The 24599-nt window shown below is 38.5% G+C and overlaps 2 protein-coding genes across 3 annotated transcripts; both read left to right on the forward strand.

Annotated features, from left to right (window-relative positions):
• The first annotated feature begins 93 nt into the window (after positions 1-93).
• LOC107685174 (apoptosis-inducing factor 3-like) lies at positions 94-3887 on the forward strand. Its single transcript, XM_016481687.1, has 16 exons — positions 94-202; positions 450-559; positions 989-1033; positions 1111-1186; positions 1523-1635; positions 1774-1860; positions 1959-2050; positions 2177-2307; positions 2392-2507; positions 2592-2663; positions 2744-2807; positions 2900-2976; positions 3055-3172; positions 3412-3510; positions 3602-3677; positions 3779-3887. Exons 1-16 carry the CDS (start codon positions 94-96, stop codon positions 3885-3887), a joined length of 1494 nt encoding a protein of 497 aa, XP_016337173.1.
• Positions 3888-5053: 1166 nt separating this feature from the next.
• LOC107685053 (serine/threonine-protein kinase PAK 4-like) lies at positions 5054-23748 on the forward strand. Of its 2 annotated transcripts, XM_016481498.1 has the most exons (10): positions 5054-5243; positions 14905-15126; positions 15331-15545; positions 15638-16076; positions 17089-17544; positions 17822-17955; positions 19769-19895; positions 21340-21465; positions 21974-22108; positions 22231-23748. In XM_016481498.1, the coding sequence occupies exons 2-10, from the start codon at positions 14926-14928 to the stop codon at positions 22384-22386; spliced, it is 1989 nt and encodes a 662-aa protein (XP_016336984.1). In that variant the 5' UTR covers positions 5054-5243; positions 14905-14925; the 3' UTR covers positions 22387-23748. The 2 variants fall into 2 exon arrangements, with proteins under 2 accessions (XP_016336984.1, XP_016336985.1); XM_016481499.1 differs by lacking the exon at positions 5054-5243 and having other exon boundaries at positions 15111-15190.
• The last annotated feature ends 851 nt before the right edge of the window (positions 23749-24599 follow it).

Here is a 24599-nt window from a genome sequence, read left to right on the forward strand (position 1 = left end):
GCGTTTATAATTTTGTTGTGTAATAAAATAAAATAAATAATACTGTTTGTTTTTTTTAATCTGGCACCATGTCACCTGTGTTCGTCCTATAGAATGAAAGAGGTTGAGGTGGACCAGAATAAAATCCTGTTGGTGTGCAATAATGGAGAATTTACTACTGTGGGTGGTCTGTGCACTCATTATGGCGCCCCACTTATCAAAGGTAGAGTATAGTATTATAATCACTCAGTCTGACACAAACAGTACAATAAATAACTCTGGCCTATGTTTACTTAGCACTGTAAGTACAATGAAAGCATGTTTTGTTTCTTCAATTCATCACTCTGTCCTTCACCTTTGTCATTCTTATGAACAATCCGGTTACACTGCCTTTATTTTTTCAATTTTTTTCAAGTTTTTTCAAGTCTACAGTGGCATTGTGTTTCTAAAAAGCAGTGCTATGCTTGTAGGTGCATTGCTTGGAGATCGAGTTCGTTGCCCATTTCATGGGGCGTGTTTCAATACAAAAACTGGAGATATTGAAGAATTTCCTGGACTGGATTGTCTGCCTAAATACAAAGTATGATTAAATACCACAGGATTGAATACACTTTTACAAAAGTAAAGGTTCTTTATTGACATTGATGGTTCCATAAAGAACTTTTAACATCCAAGGAACCTTTCTATAATACAAAAGGTTATTTAAATGGGTCCTTCAGATTATTAAATTGTTCTTCACACTAAAAAAATGGTTTGTTTAAAAAAACTGCTTACTGAAAGGTTCTTTAGGGAACCAAAAAAGGGTTTGTCTATGGCATTACTGCAATAGCTAGCTAGCTTTTGGAACCTTCATTTTTAAAACTGTATTGTAATGTCACTTAAGAAATCAAAACTTTTTGTTTTGTCATATACCTATTATAATTTAAATTATATTTCATGGAATTTCCCATATGATATGAATGAAAACTTTGTGATTTTATTTTTTATCTATTTGTACTGTTCTGTTAAGGTCAAAGTTGAGGGTGGTAAAGTTTATGTGACCACTGATAAAAAGGTTAGTCTCATACAATTATGAATTTATTTTATGGTTCAGTACAAAATTAATTTTTCTTTTCTTTTTGCACTTCTTAGAAATTGAAGAAGCGTGTTAAGAAAATGTGCGGTAGAGTGCCTGGAGTCACTCACACGGTTGCTCTGATTGGAGGAGGTGAGTAAAAGAAACATTATCAGGACAAATCTTTATATATTCACTGCTTATTTTGTGTAAGTGTATCTTTTATCATCCTGGGATGTTCGTTACCCCCTAGAGAATTTTGTGGTGTACTGCAGGGTGTCAGCAAATTCACGAAAATGCTTAACAAAATAAATAAATAAATAAAACATTAAACACATTATTAAGTTAATTTAAAATGAGTTCAGCTGAAGTTCAGAGTCTATCCACTGTCTATCCAAGGCTATCCACTGCCTTTACAAATGTATAGGCCTCTGCCCTAGTCTGTCAGGGTAGGCAGTGCAACATATGTGTGTGTTTGTGTTTTCACAGGTCCAGCTTCACTGCAATGTGCAGAAACCCTTCGTCAGAATGATTATGGAGGGAGAATTATAATGGTTACCAAAGATGAGCAGCTGCCTCTGGATAAGACCAAGCTTAGCAAAGTTGGTATCCATGGATCACTGAGGAAACAAAAACAGATTATATGATTTTAATAGCTCCCCATTGTCTTATTGGATTTATAAACCAGTGTAGTTCCTTGTTTACTGTTAATAAAGCTGTTCTGTTGTGGACCCCTCTAGGCAATGAATATTGAAATTGAAAAGGTGCTGCTACGACAGAATGATTTCCTTCAACAGCATGGAATTGAAGTGTGGACTAAAAAAGAGGTGTGTTTCTTTTATTTCTTTAATTGATTTTCCTGGGATAATTCCTGGGATCACATGCATTGTATTTGTGGACGTTAACAATAATTTGTCCCTCAAAGGTAAAGTCTGTTAACACAGAGGCTAAAACCCTGACTTTCAAGGATGGCACTAGCCAACACTGTGACCAGCTCCTGGTTTCTACAGGTGGCAGGTTAGATCTTAGTTTGTTTTTAGATAAATGTCTCATAAAACTGCTTAGCACCATATGTAGTGATAGACATATTGATTTTTATCTGGATGCAGTGTCTGATGGTGAAATATGTACTTTTGATTTTAGAGCCAGACCTCTGCAATGTCCTGGTGCTGAACTTGAAAATGTGAAATTGCTGGAGAGCTATAAGGACGCCACAGAAATGTATCAAATGAGTGTCGGCAACAAGGCTGTCATCGTTGGAACTTCATTCATAGGTAAACAGAAAACAAATAAAAATAAGTATTATTTCATGAACACTTAGTTAATGGCAATATTGCACAATTATGTCTATCAATCAGGAATGGAGGTAGCAGCTTATCTGTCTGACAAGGCAGCCAGTGTCACTGTTATTGGCAGCAGTAAATTTCCTTTCCAGTCATCACTGGGTCCAGATATTGGAAAAATGACAATGCAGGTCAGTGAACATTGTGGTATTTTCTTAATGTTTTGGTTTATTGCAATACACCATCAATTGCAAGTAATTTCTCTTTTGTTAAAGATGCTGGAAGAGAAAAACGTGACATTCTATACAAGTAATGGTGTGGCTGAAATCCGGGGTAAAAATGGGAAGGTAAGAAGCAGTGCATTACTAAACAATCATAGAGCTGATGTTAGTGCATCATAAACAAAATATCTAACACAATTGTTTAGGTTAAGGAAGTTGTTCTGAAAAATGGTGAAGTCCTTCCAGCAGATATTGTAATTGTGGGCATTGGTATGTACAACAAGTTTGACATAGCAGCTTTGTTGTTTTCACTGAAGCAAAGACATTCATTTTTAACAGTTACATCTATATTCCTTTCTAAGGTGTCATTCCAAACTCTGATTTCCTTAAGGAAACATCTGTGGAAATTGATTCACGCAGTGCTGTTGTTGTTGACAAGGTAACAGCCTTCATATCACATAGAGCAGACACTTTAATTATAAAATATAGCAGTTTTTATGACACCTGTGTTTTGCAGTTCATGAAAACCAACATTCCTGATGTCTTTGCTGCTGGAGATGTGGTGTCCTTTCCACTTCCTTTGGTTGGACATAAGAGAGTCAATACTGGACACTGGCAATTGGCGCAAGCTCACGGTACCACATGATATAATAATCAAATTCTGAATGTTCAAAAATACAAAAGTTTGGGGTCAGTAAGATTTTTTAAAAAGAAATACTGCCAACATATTTATTCAGCAAGGACACATTAAATTGATCAGGACATTTACATTGTTACCAAATAATTCTGCTGTTCTTTCTATTCATCAAGATTCCTGTAGTGAACAGTAGTGTATGTGGAAATGTGTAAAATATGTGGTTGCGGTCCTCCACAGGAAGAATCTCAGGCTTAAGCATGCTGAATCAACAGGTTGCGATAAATACTGTGCCATACTTCTGGACCATGCTGTTGGGAAAAAGTATCCGATATACTGGTGATCATTCCAAGATAAATCTCCCTTCTCTGAGAAAATACAATATTTTAATAAAACCATTTTAACTCTTCATCTATTTTAATTCTGCAAGGCTATGGAGAAGGATACACTGATATTGTTTTCAAAGGAAGCACCGAGGAAAGAAAATTCTTGGTATTTTACATCAAGTAAGCTTATAGTTTATGAAAAGCCTTAAAAGTCCATCAAATGGTGTAAATCTTGAAATTGGGATCTCTCTTCGTTCAACGCCGTTTGTATCATAATCCAGAGATGAAGAGGTTGCTGCCGCTGCCAGCTTGAACTTTGACCCTGCTGTCGCAAGGTTGGCGGAAATGTTATTGATGGGGAAGAGGATCACTAAGGCTCAGGCACAGTGAGTATCCATAAGTTACAAACCCTCAACTCATTGTATCCATAAGCCAGAGCTAAGAATTGAAAAGCAATTATTGAATTTATTTGCATGCATTTGAAAAGTGAAGACTTTTCCTGGACATAATATAGGAATTTGTTCTGCTTTCACAGACCTCAGCTGGTTGCAGCTCCCATGAAAGTGCTTTGGCAACACTTACCTCCATGACTGCATTGATTACAGATTGTCCATCTGTCATTATATTTGATTGACTGACCTAATAGCTTATCTTCAGTAACAAAGACAGATTGGTACTGTGTTTTGTCTTCCATATAAGCTTTTTCCACATAAATGTTGTTTTTGTCCTGGAAGGAATATGCAGTTGTTCTTAGAAACAGCTGAAGCACTTGGATGTCATCAGTGACTAAATAATGTGTGATAAGCATTTGTGCCAGCAGGAAATAATTTCTTCTTCAATGCCTGTATATATACAGATGTGGTCAAAATTATACATACACTTTGCAGTATCTGCAAAATGTTAATTATTTTACCAAAATAAGAGTAAAATACAAAATATATTTTTTTATTTAGTACTGACCTGAATACGATATTTCACATAAAATATATTTACATATAGTACACAAGAAAATAATAGTTGAATTAATAAAAATGACCCCGTTCAAAAGTTTACATACGCTTGATTCTTAATGTGTTATTACCTGGATGATCCACAGCTGGTGTTTTTTTTGTTTTTTTTGTTTTTTTGTAATAGTTGTTCATGACTTGTTTGACCTGAACAGTTAAACTGCCCACTGTTCTAAATCCTTAAGGTCCCACAAATTCTTTGGTTTTCCAGCATCTCTTGCGTATTAGAACCTTTTCCAACAATGACTGTATGATTTTAAGATGCATATTTTCACCCTGAGGACAATTTAGGTACTTACATGCAACTATTGTCATTTAAAATATTTTAATTTCTTATGAATAATTTCATAATTACATGTGGTCAATTATACCAAAGACTTTTTGTTCAAATGTAAATAATTACTCATGCATACAAATTTGGGTAAAACAGTGCATTTTGTTATTATGCATATGTTATAGAAAGATTTGCTACTTATTGTGACATGATTACAGTGATGTATAATATATTGCGTACTGAATAATACATGATGTACACTGTGAGGACGGCAGTCTGGAGGCAGTGCTCAGCGGTCAGGTCCCCGGATGAAGGTTGAGCGTGAATATGGCGCAGAGAGCACAAGCAGCGGGCTCGTGAGGGTTTCTGTGCCTGATACGCGCATTTAGCTTAAGCTAACTTTACACACGAAACTTTACCGAGTCTATGAAGTTTATTTCTCAGCGGACACACTTCTCGCTACAGGTAGGACGTCTTTAAAGCGATTTGTATTACAAACGTGAGTTGTTTGTATGCCAGCGCAGGTTGTTTTTGTGTCAGCCTGTAGTTTCGGTGAGTTTGTTCGTCGTGCTAATTTAGCTAATTCATCACAGCTAGCCGAGTAGCTTAGGCTACTCACTGTCAAAACATTATTTTTGTCATAAAACATAGTAACTAGAAAGTTACTCTGTTTTTAATGCTGTTTCTGTGCTTTCAGGTTTAGAAGGGAATGATTTACCGTAGTTCGCCATATTAATGTACCATTATTCCAGCCTCTTTTTTTTCACTCAGACTCGGATCAAGAGATCGATTTGCGAGGTGCTCCTGAATTGCTATCTGGAAAGGTAGAAATTATTCATTATATCAAGAGTTAGCGCCTAAAACTACTTAAAAGTTTGGTCGAAGTGTTCATGCGTTACTGGTGGAGTTAATAGAGCAGCCAGTCACATACTACACCAAATAAGTGACTCAAATGAATAAGAATCGCTGTTCTGTTCGAGTTTGATAATTCCTCAAAATGTGGGAGCGATTTTTAACGGGACTGATAAGAATTTGTGATGCTGAGCCTGATACTGTCCATACAGTAAGTAAGTTATTTTTTGTTCGTTTAACATAATCTCATAAAATCAGCCAACGTTTTTTCTCTGTATTTTAGTCGTGTAATGTTTAGTATCGATTAGGGCTGCACGATTAATCGCATGCGATATTTAACGCGCATCTTATCAGTAAAGCCGGTTCTGTAATCAGCGGTAAATCTCCATCACCTGCGTGCTTTCACATTGAGCAGATTTTGCCCATTGTGTTGCTTCTGAATGACATTGACTTGAATCTTTTTTACGAAAAATGGCTGTATGAGATTTTGCAGTCTTTGTTTTCTTCGTCTAGAGCTCTATGAATTTCAGGTCTGTTCCATGGAAATTGCTGGACGACATTGCCCTGTCACTAGAGATTGAAGAATATTGTTGTTCCCCCCCCCCCCCCCAACAAAAAAAATTTGCTGATTACAGAACCGGCTTTCTGACAAGATGCGCGTTAAATATCGCATGCGATTAATCGTGCAGCCCTAGTATCGATAGATCTGGGTCGGCAGTATATGGTTGCACCTGTAGTATCGATTCTGGCTGATTGAGTGTATGTATATGGTATGATGAGAGTCATAGTTTACATCATCTAACAGAGAGTAGCTTCCTCTTCTAAGTGGTGTAAAGCAATTGTTTAATCATTCATCAACATATTCAGGGTATGTCATCTTGTTTGACCTAAACTAAAGCATGACAGTCTAGAAAAAATGCAAGCGTTTTAGGTTTTGTATCATATTTGATACATCAGGCTTTTATGGCTTATATGGTAAGATATAGTGAGAATATGAATCTCGTACTCAAGTTGGGGGGAAATCAAATCAGTTTTTTTTTTTCAAAGGCCGAAAATGAGACAAATATGCAATTTGGTGCAGTTGCTGATATTCGTATGGCCAAAAAGTAAGATGACATTCCTATAGCTTGTCATGTAAATCAGTGAGATTTTTATAACAGTATAGCAAGTAACTTTAATAAAATGCATGGACATATCAGTTGTCACTCTATATCCTCCAATAATTTGTCTCAGTAAGATGATGGCAACCCTCTACATTGCGAGTAAATCACTCGCATATGTGACTAAATCTTCACTCTGGGCGACTAAATGATGTCTAATATTAGCTAATGGCTAATAAATTCTTAGAAAAAATAATGGAGTTTTTTTGGAATTCTTCAGCTTTTAAGAAATGCCGGGTTTTCCGGTAGTGGGCGGAACTAATGCGCAAATGACAATCTCATTGGCTGGTGCTCACCTATTATCGTCCCGGTTTTGATTTCAGCAAATCAGTTCCAGCGAATGCACACAACCTGATTCATATTCATGAATCCAGAAGCTCGTTAATCCTTGGTGCGCTTTATATTGTTCTTATTAGTAGAATTCGTATAATAATAAGCCAAGGTGTCCGTAGAGGGTTGTGATGTTTAAATGTTTAGCTTTATGATCAGAGCTCTAGTTTTTATTGTGTGGGCAAAACATATAATACAATGATGATTGAGAGATGATAAACGTTCCTCAAAAGCCTAATGTATCATTTGATACTCGCATTTTAACATGATTTTTCTGCAAAATGATGTATGGATTGGATAAAGTAAATCAGAGTTGCTTCAGTCCAGTAAGTGTTCATCTTGAAATATAACTAACAATATAAAAGTTTTTGTGTACTTTATAAATATCATTAAAGATTACACAGCAAAAAGATGTAAAAAAAGATTCTAAAAAGGTGACAATTATCCTAAAAGGCCTTTTACATGCTAAAATGTATCAACTATTAGACAACAGAAGGCATGTAGTAGATTGTGTACAACAGGTTTTTAAGCAAAAGTTTTGATCATGCTGATAATTTAAAGACCTAGAATGGTAAATTAAGCTTTATAGGATTAATTGTGCTCTTTCCTGTCTGACTAATGGTTGAGACTAACTTCTAGCATATGTCACTTTTAGTTTATCCGTGATTGTGTGTGCAGCGTGAAATAGTGGAATGCTGCCTTTATCTTTGTGTTGATGAACTACTATAAAGAGTGATAAGACATTCTCATAAGTTACTCAATAGGGGATGGAGTTGTCATTTAGTATGGCTTGTACCTTTCTCGTACCTTTCCTCGTTGGTTGTAGTTTCACTTTCTTTGTGCCTGTACTTTCAGCAGCTGTGGGTTTGTCAGGATATGTGTGCTTCGAGGAGGTGTGATGGGAGATTCAGACAGGGGTGCAGTCTGTACCGGGCACTCCAAACATTCCTTAAATATTTCAGTGCTGGACAGGGTCACTCATAATGTGCAATCTCCCATGCTCCTGCTTACTTAAGCCAAGCGTTTGACTTTATCTTTCAAAGGCAGTGTTTAAATGTCACTATTCAGTTTTTGAGCAAATGTGGTATTAAATGTTATGTTATACGTTATAATGTTATGTTATATACGCATGCGATATTTAACGCGCATCTTATCAGTAAAGCCGGTTCTGTAATCAGCGGTAAATCTCCATGAAAAAAAGTTTATGCACACCAAGGATGAAAGTATAAATTTTTTTCTTAAAAAATATCACTAAAAAGCTTTTCATTAAAGTATCAGGAAGCAACTAATAAAACACATCAGTTCCTAAAGCTTTTCTCACTTTGTTTGAGGTTTTATGCTGATGCTTTGTTTAGTTGTTGTTTAATAAGACAGTGTGTTGTTGTGATAAGGGGTCAGTTTTGCACTTGTAGGAGAGCAACAATATTTTCTAATGTTTTAAAACTAGTGTTTTTGATGCGTTTAGTGCTTCTTTGGTTTGTAAACCAGGGACAAGATGATCAAGGATACTGTAACTGAGACTGTCGGTTATTGTTGAAGCCTCAATGCAAGTTGTTCAGTAGTGCATTACCTAATTGCCCATCAGCTGCCTGCAAAGTGATGCCACTGTTAAACTTGCCTGTGTGTTTGGTGAGTCCCTGTACTGAACACTGTACTGTTGTCTTTGGTGAGGTGATGTGTAATCCATTCCATCAGAAAGCCCTCTATCAAACTTGGACCTGCAGTCAAGTGCACATAAGGACTTTGTGTATGTAGCACATGCAAAGCATTGTGGGATGTTATCACATTGGAGATAGGCTGCTGCTTTTATTGTTGCACAATGAGTGAATAACAAATAATGGTTGTTGGCCAACAAGAAAAGTGCTGTTGTTTTTTTGTTGCATTATGTATGCATTACCTGAAATATTCAAAAAGAAGACTGTGTGTTGTTTCTGATGAATGGGCTGAAACATAAAAAGAGCCATGTCTATTCAAAGTGAGAACTGTTACCTTCTCTGAGACCTAGGGATGCTCCGATCGATCGGCCAGAGATCGGTATCGGCCGATAATCACATTTCATGACTTGATCGGTACTCACTATTTGTCCGATCTCACGAACCGATCGCAATTTGATGACGTCAACGCCTGACCACGTACATGATTCGTGGGGACATAAATGATTTGACGCCACAGTCATGTCATCGCTGGTGTGGAAATGCTATGACATTTCGAGAAACAATTAAAAATTTGCTATTTGTCGTATATGTTTTGCATGATGATGAATGGATGGTTCATTTTTAACAGCAGATTCAGTGACGTTAGAGCTGATCTGCGCCTCACTGCACAAGTCTGCAGCGCGTTACGTCTCCACGGGAACCGGAGCTCATCGCAGCCGCTCTAGTCAGTGCTTGTGTTTATGCAGCCGCGGCATGTTTCTCTCTTTTGTGAGTTGGCACAGCATGGAGGATGGAACAAAACCTCGTCTGAGCCATATCGCTGATCGTGGGCTGCTTTTAAATGAACGTTTATTTATAAAACAATATCTTCTTTGGCCATATTAGCCTACTCAATAGCATAATAGCATTAACACAGGCTTTACTCCTTTCAAACTTTATCTGGAATGTCACCATTTCTGTCACTGCCACTTCCCAATCAGGCGAATGAACACACACGTGTGCGCATGAAATCGTCTGCCTCATGGAAAAAAATGTAGTTAATATTTGCATCATTTATGATTTATTTTATCCACCCGCGACAAACCCGCAAATAATCAGAATGCATTTTAAAGCGAGAGAAACAGAGGTTTCCCCTGTAACGGCTGTATACAAAGCAGCGCTGAGCTCACAAACTCTGCTTTATCAGGCATACAACATGAAAGATGAAATGAAAATGACATCGAAAATTTTCTAAAGATAGTCTTCCTTCAGAAATACAGTGATATAAAAACACCAGCGCCTCGTTTTGATTTTTAAATGTGCAGTACGTGCTCATGTTTATTCAACAAAGCCTTTTGGAAAATCGGTCAGTTTTGATATTGTGGCGAGCGCCACAAATAAATAAATAAATAAATGTATGGGAAACACATCCCACAGCACAACCACCTGAGCCCAACTTCAGTCTACTCATCACCTTAATTTTAACTGCGTTTGTAGCCGGTGACATTGCCAGACTGATAAACAAACACTGACCGGAAGTTAACTTCGGGCTGGGCAAGGCGTGTGCGCCCGATGAAACAGTCTATATAAAGCTTGAAGCATCAGAATCGGCATCGGTATCGGCTGATCACCGTGACAAGAAATCGGTACTCCGTATCGGCTACAAAAATCCTGATCGGAGCATCCCTACTGAGACCACTATTATGTGGTTGCAAAATTTGATTGACTTTGTTCAGGGACAAATCTTAATTTTATTGGGGAAACTTTGTCAGAAAGAAGCAAAATTGCATTAATTTTCTCTTCTTGTTTTAATCACAGCATTTCAGTGGACAGAAACGGCAGGCTCTGTAAACACTGGGTTGGTCTGATAAGAAGACCTCTAATGACAGAGTTACTAGTTCCAAGGTCAAGCTGTATTTGCAGTGCTCTCTACTGGGCTTGTAAAAAACAAACACTGCATGCCTGTTTCTGCTAAGCTAGCTTTATCCTACAAGTACAAACATTTACAAAAAACATCAATCTACTTGAATTGTTCCCCAAAGTCTTTAGGCTGTTTTGAGAAGTCAGTATTTCTGCTTATTAAAAGCCAATCTGCAGAGAGTCTTCCTGGCCAGGGCCCATCTCAGCAGCATTGACCACAGAGACGTCTTTCTCACTGTTCACCAGTGCATAATGGTATGTGGCTGGAATGCCAGACTCAACCAGGAAGTGTTTCACTGTTCGAGTTCAACTGCTTTACACTTCTTAATGTCATACACAAAGCCTGATTGATTAGTTTTTTTAGCACTCTTTTGTGAACATTTCAAACCTTTTGTGGGCTGATGCCACCGATGGTCATAGAACAGGAAGTGTTCATGGGAAGGTGATTAATTTACACTGATTGTATGAGAAGACTAATGTTGTCAAAAGACCCGGTATTTCGGTACCAAGTCGGTACTAAAAAAAATTAAAACGCTACGGTACACCGAGAACCGTGGATTTTCACTGGTATTGGTACCGAATACTGAAATTTTGGTACCGTGACAACACTAGAGAAGACAGAGACTTACAAATAAAGAATTGCATTTGTCTTTCTGTATGTGTGTAAAGCAGCTGTATAGCTGTAGATCTCTGCTAGAGCACCTGTTCCTGTCACTCATGGATCATCCTCACCTGTTCCAAATAAACAATCTCACAGGTGCAAGTTAACAGCCTAAGTTTTACTCTTCCTGTCTACCATGCAAAATTAAGCTGTGTTTGAAATCACTTCCTTTTTCCTCATTGAGTGTTGACCATTTATATTTTGCCAGCTCAGCATAATGCCAAATATCTTTAAGCGCAGAAAGTTAAATTAAATGGATAGAGATCAATTATATTTTATCGTCATTTTAGCGTCATGTGAGACTGTGGACAGGAGCAATGTCTTTTGAAAATTTAGTTTTGCCATCACAGGAATATATTCATACAGAAAATGTTTATTTTAAATTGTAAAAACTATTTCACAATACTAATGTTGATATTAGTTTTTTTTTTTTTTTGTAGTTGCAATTCTCTGATTAATGGTTTTTAAAACATTATGAATACATATTTTAAACAACAGCCAGAACGAAGAATTAACCTTTTGTGATACCACCCGTGCAACCACAAAGCTGACAATGTATGCATGTTACAAAGTAAGGTTACTAATAATAACTCTATGGTGCAAAAAGTAATCAGTCATTTAATATTCAAACATCAGTGTCTGAATTTGCTCGCTAATTTTTGTTCGCTCCTCCCTATCAGCGTTCAGTTACCGATCTGTCATCGTCGTGTCCTTGAAAGGCTCCTCAGCGCCAGGTTGCTCTTGGCAACTGGTACATAGTAAGTTGCTACAGCATAAGTAAGCAATGTCATATTTGACATCACTCCTTTAGCACAGTCCTTTGTGGTAATACTTGTCAAATATGAGTTATGACTGCTCATCACTGTGTTGTAAGTATTTCCTTTGCACTGCTTGTGCAGTCTTTTTTTCCCCTAGTTAATGTATATCTGCTTCCGGAAACTAGTTTGCAGTTCCAGTTCTGCAACTTTTGTTTGAGTACTTCACTCGCTCTGAATGTTTTCATTACCCTCATTGTTGGAAATCAGCACTTCATAAAACATTCACACCATTTCCAAGACTCCTGAAGCTGTGACCTTGTGCCCAAGTTGACATCTTTACAAAAGATCAGGTTACACTTCAAATGCTTCCACACTTTTGAAAAATGCCTCTTGCTGTTACATCGTCCCAGGAAGCAGCTGAGTTTTCCCAGGCTCAGCCGGTCAAGTGTGGGAGGGGGTTTCGGCCCACACATATCAGAGTCCAGTATTTGGCTTCTGGGAGTGTCTCTGATATCCATGGAGAGAATGGGCAGGGCAAAAGCAGAGAAAAGGGAAAGTATGGAAAACTGGACCGCTTTTTGTACTGCATAAAGAGACAGAAAGGTGAAAGAGCTGACGTTTAAAATCCAGCAGCTGCCTTTATCTGTCTTCCATGTTTTGTGAATGAACAATGTGTTAATTGGGATCTAAAGTTTTCACTCAACAATAAGACTTGGATGTGAATTTGATAATTGCTGTTTCTTTGTCTGTGCTTGTGAGGTGTGAAACCATCATGTAATTCAATGCTAATATTAATCTAAAATGTCACTTCAAACAGTGGTGTCATTAGTTACTTATACTCTGATTTATTTGACTGATTTTTAGTACCCATTTCTTTCTATGTACACTACCACTACCATTTTTAAAGACATTTTTCAAAAATATATATTTCTCTCCCCTAAATGTTTGATCATGCGCTGCATTTTTGTTTTTACAATCGTGCAATTGTTGCACTATAGCTTGCACACAGCGTGAGGCGGCCTTTTACACCAGGTTCACACATACTCCGTTTGCAGTGTGCATGCAGTCCATGTGTGGTACGTAAGCGGTGCTCACTGTGCTTTCACACAGGAGTCTGCAACTGATCCGTGGCTGTTTACTACAAACACAACATTTATCCATTATTTTGATTTCAAATCCAAACATTGTTACTGAAAATGCTTTTTTCAGCATTGTGATTCCTTTTTTTTACACAGTGCAGTAGCTAATACAATCTTTCATAGACGTGTTTAAACGCAATAAATATAAGAAACACATTATTCAATGCTTTTTACTTTTGCATTTACTTCTAGATTGGTATGTTAGATTGCTCAAGCAAGTGGCAAAACATTTAAACTACTTTTCTAACACCGTGTCTACACCGGACGCGACAGTTGTTGCACCGCAACCGCTAAAGTCTGTCTACACTGGACGCGACAAAGCGACCGCTGAAAATCATTTGAAATTTGTGTCAATACGTCATAAATAGAACGCAGTAGCAGTTTTCTGTCGGGGATTTGTCGTGTCGCGCCGCGCCGCATCCAGTGTAGACAGCATCACTGATTATGAGTTCTATAGTATTTTGTCACGCCGCTCGCGTCCGGTGTAGACACAGTATTACATTATCACAAACATTCTAAATTAAAATTTACCATTGACAGAAACGGTCAGTTCTACTGCCTTTTTTTGCATTTAAATCTTTTACAAGCAGTCTTGTGGTTCATAAAGAACTTTGTTTTCCTACCTCCATGAGTGCCGTCTATTATTGCCTTGTTTATCTAAAAGTGCTCTTTTCCTTTAAACCTAGCCAAAAAGCCTATGTTGACTGTGAAACACAGTAGACTTTATTTGCTTTTAATAACTTTATTTATTCTATATGCATTTATGGTGTAATTACTACATTTTCATGTCAATCCATGTTCATATTTACCGCAAACAATGTGCTGTCACTTTAATTCAGCGCTTGCAGCGGAAACTATCTCTGCACTGCTGCAGATGCACCGCTACTGGAATGCACTGACGGACCGCAACCGTGTGCAGGGTGAACGTTTTAATCCGTTAACATGAGTGTGGAAAAATACACACCGCATACACACTGCAAATGGAGTAAGGTGAACCTGGTGTCATGTGTGTGCGCTGCAAGTGTGCATGAGCGCTCAATCTCCAGGAGAGCGCGCGAGCGCTGAATGGTTTAAACACTGGAAAGAATTAAAAAGAAATGCAATTTATAAACTTTAGTGACGACGCGACACTGTCTCGATTGTGCAAGTGACAATTCCTGTGTTAACTGTGCAGCATGCAGCTCGCTTATAGTGCAGACACGATGTGATTTGAAGCCATTTGCGCATTTTGAGAGAAAGAGAGAGTGCGCGCTGTGATTCACTCACGCTGTTTGTGAAATTGTCTCGCAGAAAGTTTTCAAATGAGCTACTTTATAAGTTATTTAATGAAGAAATATGAACTGTACCTCACCTTCAGCATTATAATTATTTCACCCGCGCTGGACAGAGACTGAGATTGTGCCGCTGCATGTCGTGCCAAACCTCTGACGGCAGGCGCGCCATCAGCTTGAGATCGTTTTTTTTGAGATTGGCCTTTATAGAGACCACCGATCAATCATCCCAAAGCGATTATCGGCCGATAGTGATCGGTAGCCAATCAATCGGAGCACCCCTATTAAAATGTATGATGTTTGTACAATGTAAAATGTAATTTATTCCTGTGATGGCAAAGCTGCATTTTCCACAGCCATTACTCCAGTCAGTAATAATATTTGTCTTTTCCTGTTTCTAGGTCTGATGCTTTGCTGCAGCCATGTTCAGCAAGAAGAAAAAGCAACGGATTCAGATCTCAGCCCCCTCCAACTTTGAGCATCGTGTCCACACTGATTTTGATGAGCAGGAGCAGAAGTTTGTGGGGCTTCCACGCCAGTGGCAAAGCCTCATTGAGGACACGGCCAAGAGGCCCAAACCTTTCATCGACGCCACAGTCATCACTACTGTAGAGCCACGCAAGGTCAGAGGGAGGGAGTCGGCATGTGTGTTTGGTCTAGGTCTTTAGCTTTTGTATGTTACTGTTGGTGAGTTATAGCAGCAAGTTTTAGATTTACTGTGAGAGATTCTTGTTGATGTTTACAAGTAGGGTTGGGAATTGAGAAGTGGTTCCATAAAAATAAAAAAATAAAAAATCAATAACTCATTACTTGTTTGCATTGCCCAGGCAATTGTACGGGGTCGTAAGATCGGTGACGATGGCTCTCTCACGTGGCTTTTGGATGAGTTTGAGACCATGTCGGTGATCCGCTCAAACTCCCTGCGGGGAGGCAGTCCACCACCGCAACCACGCAGAGACTCCGGATCATCGGGAGGGGGCCATGAGAATGGAGAGCACTCCCAATATAGACACCCTGATCGATATGGAGACAGCAAAGAGAGGTGCACAGATGACATCTCTTATTCCATCTAAATTTTTGGTTTCCAAAGACTACAGTGGCAATATTGACAGTGAGACTTTTTTATGTATGTAGGGAGAAACCACGTCAGGAGCACCCAGGTGCTGATCCCAGACAGTCTCAGCGCCCAGCCCGGTCATCCAGAGAGGACAGCCGACCTCAGCAGCAGCCTCGCGGTCAGGAGCCCAGCAGACACAAAGAGCCTGACTGGTCAGCAGGGCCAGCCTCACCGCCCCAGCACAGAGAACGAGACAGAGACCGAAAGCCACGTGATTATCATGATCAGGTGGTGAGGCGAGAGGGGGCCAACGATAAGAGGCCCAAATCTAGCTACACCGGGAGGGACAGCAGCCCACAATCACCCCGTGAGAAGAGACCACTATCTGGGCCAAATATTCGCACCCCTAACCTACCTGTTACAGAGGGAGTGATAAAGACCGCACAGCAGACCAGCCGACCTTTCAACACGTACCCACGATCCGAAAGTGACTCTGGGAGGAGCCCCAGTGTTCAGGTACACAGATCAAATCAAACGAATTATACTACCTTGTTTCTACAATATGAATTTCTTTTTTTAAATGTGTATAATAGGGCTGGGCTGCAAAGTGTTGTACATTTATTATATAATAATTTAATTGTATTTTTATGTAATAAAATGTAATTTATATTATAAACAAATGTACATTTGTATAAAAATTACTCTGTTCTAGTGTTGTCACGGTACCAAAATTTCAGTATTCGGTACCAATACCAGTGAAAATCCACGTCATTATATATAATATATATGAAATATAAGATTTTTTTAAGGGGACATAACTCACTCAGTTTTTGCCAATCTCATGTTAATCTTGAGTACCTATAGAGTAGTATTACATCCTTCATATCTCAGAGTCTTTAGTTTTATCAGATTGATAAAAGACTGATACAGCTTTACACTTCTCTCCAAAAACAGTTGAACTCCTGGAGGTGTGCTGTGGGCGGAGAGTCACAAGCACACAAAACTTTTGCGTAGCAATCATCTGCAAGGTGTGACATTGACATAAATAAAACAGGAACAAAAAGTGTATTAACTTAAATTTTATTTAATTTGTTTATAAAACATTCTTCACCGAAATGCCGGGAAGAAGCAAACACACTTGCACAACTCCCCTGGAGAAACAAACTGCATCCACTGTTCCCTTAACACGCTGGGTTCTTTGGGAAGATGAACAAGGTTATCTTTCACTCACAACCAAAAACACACTTCTTTGGTGACATTAGGTGTGTTCAACTTGACGCCGCGCTGCACAGACCGATCAGTGTATGACATCAAACTACTGCAAGAGTGATTCGAAAGCATAAGGAGCCGTCTGCTTTCTATAGAGATCTCCCATGGAGATCCATTCATTTTTCTGGATTTGGCTAACTGCTCGTTAATGCAATGTGGAACAAACATGATCACACAAACGTGCACACACAGACACGCACACATACCTGGTCTTCATTAATATATTTAAAATATATTCTTATTTATGTTTGTTATGCAGGATTTAAAACCAGGAAAATCTCTTGAGCCTTCCCACCACAACGGCCCCTCTACTGGGGCAGTCCGGGGTGGAAACAGCAGCGGTAAAAGTGGTTCTCGGGGGCAGCACAGAGCAGAACCCCAGCATCACGCCTCCCACCCAGCCTTAGGCCCCGAGCCCCCTCACAGCCAGCAGATACCCCCGATACCAAAACCGTCAGGCCCGGCTGCACCGCCACAGCAGACGCGCTCACCTCAGAGGGAGCCGCAGCGGGTCTCCCACGAGCAGTTCCGTGCTGCCCTGCAGATGGTGGTTGACCCTGGAGACCCACGCACATATCTGGACCACTACATCAAGATCGGTGAAGGTTCCACCGGCATTGTTTGTATTGCTACAGTGAAGACCACAGGCAAGCTGGTGGCTGTAAAGAAGATGGATCTGCGAAAACAGCAGCGACGAGAATTGCTGTTTAACGAGGTGGGTGCAATACACAGGAGATTACGGTGTTATAATTGGTTGTTCAGAAAGGTGTTTGTGTGTGATATGTAGCACATGGGAGCTTAAGGCTGAAATTCCAATCAGCAACAGAAAAGCAAAAATGCTTCTTCAGTGAAACACTGTTTATAGATTGCATGAAGGAATTGTGTGAAAATTATAACTGCTGGTTGATTTTCCTTCCACAAAATCATTCCTTTTCCGCTTAATGAGATTTTTAAATAGAAACCTTCTGCTGGCTTTGTTTCTTGTTTCTAAGGTGGTGATCATGCGGGACTATCACCATGAGAACGTGGTGGAGATGTACAACAGTTACTTAGTAGGGGATGAACTCTGGGTTGTCATGGAGTTCCTTGAGGGTGGAGCTTTGACTGACATAGTCACACATACCAGGCAAGTATTTCTTAGAAGTCCAATCACTAATTGTTTTTTTCAGTTTTGTTCTTAATCACATGTACTTTCAGATTCTCTTTAAATAATTTATTGTATTAGTTTTTGCTGCTTTTTTAAATCAATTTTTTTTATCTGCACATTTCTTTGAAAATATGATCAACCATAAGTCCACACATCTCTAGGAATTAGTGCTGTCAAAATTAACGCTTTAACGCAGGCAATTAATTTTTTCAGTTTAACGCGTTAAAAATATTTAATGCAAATAACACAGGGCTGGAGCTAGGGTTGCCCACCCCACTCACAATTGCTGCTTCTATCTCTTTTTTTCTTGACAAGAATTGCATTTATTTAGATGCAGAATGTCTTTACGACCACATGAAACTTGAGACTTTTCAGATGCGCACTCCAACTTCGCCTCCGCACCAGGTGCTAGTCAAGCGCAGAAATTGCACAGGTACAGGTGCTGTTCAGTAGAACAACAGCTAACTGCAGTCAGATGAGATGTTGTCCAGTCATATGTTTGTAAAAACAAATTTTCCTGTCCTGTCAGCCATTATACTGTGCTCTTCAGTTGCACGCACAAATGTGGCGGTGGGGCTGTAGCCTGTATCATTTCATATTAAAGCGCGAAAGAAACTACGAGCATGCAATGTCATAGATATGTCGTTAGTTAAGTCATGAAGTTACCAAAAAGGTGATTAAAGCTGGCTTAAAATTGTGCATGTAAGTATTTTTTATATATGAGTCACATTTAAGAACTTGTCTCTGAAATGCAGTGGTTTTCAAAACTGTCCTGGAGCAGCCCAGAACTGTTTCCCTCATCTAACACACCCGATTCAACTCGTCAGCTCATTAGTAGAGACTTTAAGACCTGAAGTGGGTCAGAAAAGGTAAAGAGTTTTGAGAAAATACAATACATGTCAGATCCGCATCATGTTCAGCAGCGGCAGCTCTTAAAGTAACAGCAGACAAAAAAATCTAATAACCCAGCTGCTGTGATGTCTGTTAATCAAAGAATAAAAGACAAAAAGAGGAAATCAGTAACTTGTAGCTTTAAGGGTTCATCTATATTTAATTTAGAATTTAGTGTTTGATAACTTATTCAATTTCTGTATATTTAATTTCCTACTTGCTGAAGGGCACAAGTGACTATGATGTTTATTATTATGGGTTTATGTGAAGATTGTTTTAAGTTCACTTAAATTAAAAGTTATTTTTTAAAGTGTAATAGATGTTAAAATTGATAGCTCTCAATTATACTGTAATGTTGAATGGCTAGTCAATGGTTAAATATTAGGGGAAAAAACTGCTTTCTAGAGACATCAGTAGTGTTGGTATCAGTAATACTCGCCTTCAGTCATAAAAAAGATGCCATTAAACAAATATTAAAAATATACTGTCTTTATATTGTTTCTGCATTAATTTGAAGATTGAATGTGAAATTATTGCAATATAAAAATATATTTAAAAACTTTAATGTTAGGTGGGATTAATCGCGATTAAATTCAAACAAAATGTGCTATTAATTGACAGCACTACTAGGAATTAAATAATTCTGTTGTCTTTGTGACAGAAAACAAATGCATTTACTAATAAAAATATAAAAATATACATATTGTAATAAAAATATGAAATACATTTATGTTTAAAGCCCATTCACCTGTTACTGAGCAATAGTGCAGTACCACTAGGTGGCAGGATATCACAGCAGTCCAGTTTGGTATGTCATTCAGCCTGTATGATCATTTTATCAGCCTATAAAGATTTCATTCAATGTTTAACATTTCCTTTATTCTATTTGTCTTTTTTTCAGGATGAATGAGGAGCAGATTGCCACCGTTTGTCTGTCTGTTCTGAAAGCTCTCTCGGTCCTTCACTCTCAGGGAGTCATTCATAGAGACATTAAGAGTGATTCTATTCTTCTCACCCATGATGGCAGGGTAAGTCCCTCCCTGCTCTTAAAGGAAAAATCTACTTCAATTACGTCAGATGATAACTAGTTCTTTGGTCCTACTCTATGCAGAGCTGAAGCTTTACAAGTCATGTTTTGACTTGTGTTATGAGCTCAGAAAACTGCCCTACTTGCTGCCATTGTGTTGTTGTTTTCTGAGAACCTGTGTTGATGTTTAAACAGGTTTTTGGCAGCCTTGTTCTTTTGTGTTCTCAGACCTGCATGTCCACTCGTGTGAGAAGATGATCTAAATGTGTCATCAAGTCAGCAGTGTACTAAAGCAGAATTAAATTGTTGACCAAGTGCTGAAATCTCAAGAATATAATAATTTACTTGAATACTTCACTTAAGAGAACTCAAACCTGGTATACCCCGGTTTTAAAAAGAAGCTATCGTTCGTGATACATATTAGTGGTGGTTTACTTTTTTTTGTAGCCACATGCTTCACAGTGCATTTACAGAAATATAATCTTGTAATTTCCTGCCATGATACCAAACCCATATCTTTTTTTTTTTGATGGTGCTGAAATAAGCAGTGGTTTGTTAGAAGGGGTCTGTACTTCATCGTGTGTGTGGTTGAAATAGGCAGAAGTTCTTTCAGTCACCCTCAGCTGTTTCTCGGCAGGGGCTGATTGTCTGTGTATGCGTGTTTGACCTTACATGTTTCATTTCCTCTTGCATGTTTCTGACACTACTTCTCATGCAATATCCCAGAGGCGCATAATTTATTGCATAGTCAAAGTATTGCACAAGCTTTCAGTGAAAATTCGACAAGCTTCTTTGAAGCTAATTAACCAATTATTTGTGATTCAAACAGGCCTTTTTATACTTTCACATGTTCTTTTGCAGTATAATTTCATGAAACAGTGAATGTTTTAGAGCACATGAAGATAATTAAAATATTAACCAGCAGATGATTATTCACACATTTATAAATGTCATGTTTTAATATTTCTATCTGATTTAAGGATGTCAAATGTACTGGTTCTTTGATACCAAAATTATAGTGAAATTAAAATTGAAATCAGCCATCAGATCATTATTAAACTGAGTCAGAACTTTTAAAGTCTCGCATGTGTACTTGTGCACGTGATCTGCAGAGAGCACTTGCACTACCAGTGATCTTGCTGTGCATGAGAACGATTGCGTGCTTTTCTCAATTAAAATGTCATCTTAGTGAATTATTAATGGTTTGTCTTAAAATGCAACTCAACAGACCTGCCATTGTCTCTTTTGTTGTTAATATTAGTCTAACCAGTGTAGAAAAACACCAGCAGTTTATTTTTACACTTAAGAGGAATAATGACCTGTGAATGCATAATAATGCAATCCCAAGCGATGAAAAAAGAAGGCTAAATAAAAGTCTTGATTTGTTTTGGCAACTAATATAACTTTTCTCTTTCTTTTGGTGTTATCTCTGCTGTCATTTGCAGGTGAAGCTGTCCGACTTTGGCTTTTGTGCCCAGGTCTCTAAAGAGGTGCAGCGCAGGAAGTCTCTTGTAGGAACACCCTATTGGATGGCCCCAGAGCTCATCTCAAGACTCCCATATGGACCAGAGGCAAGTCACATCCCCCTTTACTACATATGTTGCATCAGAGTCCTACACACAGGCACGGGTGACCCGCTAATATCTGATGTAATGGGTGGAGTATTATTTACAATAGCCAAGACTATTACTTGACTCCATTCGATACCTCTGATTACTTTCAAACAATCCCGTGCTTATTTGTGTTCATTCTCTGTATTCTGAAGACAGTAAAAATGGTTTTATTTACAATACGTTCTATTCACACATGTTTCTGTTGAGCTTATGAACACTAAAAAATAATTTTAGCCTACCTGATTTAGTAGATTTAATGCGGGTGCGATCTTAATGTCAAACGGGTCGGGTACGGAATAAATAATTAATAATTATTAGTGCTGCTGTCAAATAATGGGTCGGGTGTTCTGTTAAGTACTGCGGGCACGGGGCGGGTGGGGGTTTACCAAACAGGACCCGTGCAGGACTCCGTGTTGCATTACTGCTGACAGCACTGTAACTCACACAATTAAAACTGTTTCTACAGGTGGATATTTGGTCACTTGGCATTATGGTCATTGAAATGGTGGATGGAGAGCCGCCATACTTCAATGAGCCTCCGCTCAAGGCCATGAAGATGATCCGAGATAATTTGCCACCCAAGCTCAAAAACCTCCACAAAGTAAACCCATGTCCTCTTGCTTAAGCATCTGGGCAAATACATATTAATGTTTAAACCAGTGTGTACTGACCAGATTAAGCATGTTTGGCACTGCAGCTTACAGTGTTGTTCTGTATCCATAGGTTTCGCCACTTCTCAAGGGATTCTTGGACCGGATGCTTGTGCGAGATCCTGCCCAGAGGGCCACAGCTCAAGAGCTGTTACAGCATCCCTTCCTGGGTAAAGCGGGCCCTCCCTCTTGCATTGTTCCCCTCATGAGACAAAACCGCATGAGATGAGAAGAGAAATCTGGGTGGGATCTGTCAGACCCTCTGAGTTCAAAGCAAAAACCCAGATGCAAAGATGGAGTCTGTTCTCTGCACAGTTTAAACATCTGAAATGATTGTACAGGTCAAGACTTTTAGGAGAAAAGACCACTGATGCTACGGACATTAAGAGGTTTTTTTTAGCCAGATATTTTTACCACTGTTTTTATTACACTATAAAATACACCACATTTGGTGACATGAAATAGACATGATTAGATCCTTCACAGTGTTCTGCTGGAAGAGGTTTCCCTTTCCGACTAATTCAGAAACACGAGAACATGTGTTCTCTCAGTGGTTTTATGCTTTACCTCTAACACTGTGCTTTTGGTGAACCAAATTAAGGAGGTTTAGACATTATGAAAATTAACCACTTGGAGATTCTAATCTGCCCTCAATGCAAAGCAATAATTTGATGGATTTGTTTGATGGAAGCTATTTTTTCCCCCCCTGCACTTCTTCTTTTGCACCATGACCACACTACTCAGTCCATTTTTTACAGGAAAACAACTACTGAAGAAAACCTTTTAAAAAAGAAAATATGAAACTTTCGGCTCCTGTTACAACACTAAGCAATGGTAAACACTGGAGGTGTTTTTTTTTTTTTTCAGACCATTTTTAATTTTGATTTAATGAACAGAGTTATATTGGTTTTGTTTTTATATTGCGTTTTGAGTGACAGTGTGATGTTTTAAACACTGTTCTGAGATTGCGCTGCACTCCAATATGAAACTTCCTCCTTTTATTCATTGTTCCACTTTATGTAATAAAGGGGGGAAGGGTTGGGTGTAGGGTTTTTTTTCTTCCAAAACTTTCACCACGGCACCGTGCCACATTAGCTGAGGAGATTGAGTTGTTTTCAATGTAGGGCAGTGTGTTCCTTTCATGTGTGCCCACATCCTCCAGCTAAGTAGCTTACATCTTTGAAGTATCGTGGCCTTTCATTGTGGATGGTTTTGCCGGAGAGATGTTGAACTATACAAATGTATAGCTGAGCTTTACATATGCTCTATTTTATGAGAGCTCGTTCAATGGAAGTGGACCATATAGGTATAGATCCCACACATTAAAATATAGGTCAGAATGCGTTTGTACTCGTGTAATTGGCCATTTACACTACGGCGTTTTGTTATAAGAGCACCATGACACGTTCAAGGATTAAGAGAAGAGTAGTGGAACAACCAAAGGCAGTTTGAAATTGTGAATGTTTATAATACTAATTAGTCCAAGTACACTACACCACATCACTTTAAAGGAATTGTTCATCTTTATACGAAAATTGTGTCATTTATTCACCCTCATGACCTGTATAACTTCCTTTCTTCAGTGTTTTTTGAAAAAACTTTCAAAAAAATAAATAAATCACGGAGTTGACATCTTATGTTTCACAGAAGAAAGTCATATAGGTTTGACATGGTATGAGGGTGAGTAAATGATGACAATTTTCTTTTTTGGGGTGAACTGTCCTGTATCTGTCTTCAGTCACAAAGATCCAGGACCAAAGTGGATGGGAACGATGAAAAAAAAACAAAAAAAACATTGAAAGGCTGTTTAAAAATGGTTCAGATTTGTTGTAGTGACTCCACATGAATACTAGCTAATCATTTGAGAATGTGAATGCACGTTTGTGAGAAGATCGAGGTCGCATTTACATTCAGTAATTCACAAATTGAGGAAGAACTGTAGAGATTAATCCTAGACTATATATATTTTGAGTTTTTCTAAAAATCGTTTCTTTTGCTGAGGGCCTAAACTGTAACACAGCAACCCTAACTCTAATTGTAGATGTGAAGGTATGAGAAAATTAATGACAGTTATTGACAGACGTAATTAATATAAAAACACTACTAGAATGTTTGTTTTTTTCCACCAGTAAAAGTTTTTAATGGCATTTCTTTACATACTGGAATTGCGTTACTTTTTCAGGAGGTGAAACATGAAACGATGACAATCATGCATTGGAGCAAGTATGCACATGCATTTAAATGTATATTCAGAGATGAATAAATAATGAAATTGAAAGAATAGCGTTTATAGGCTCACGTTGATCTGTGAAATATTGTAGGGATTGTAGATAGTTGTTTAAGATCCTCAGTGCACTGAAGCAACGGGTTAGCAATCCTACAAACAAAGAAAAAACGCCTTAATGCATCTTTAATGCAGAACTGAAAATGAACACATTCTGT

This window comes from Sinocyclocheilus anshuiensis, unplaced genomic scaffold (genome assembly GCF_001515605.1).
Source record: "Sinocyclocheilus anshuiensis isolate Anshui unplaced genomic scaffold, SAMN03320099.WGS_v1.1 scaffold914, whole genome shotgun sequence".
Classification (NCBI taxonomy): domain Eukaryota; kingdom Metazoa; phylum Chordata; class Actinopteri; order Cypriniformes; family Cyprinidae; genus Sinocyclocheilus; species Sinocyclocheilus anshuiensis.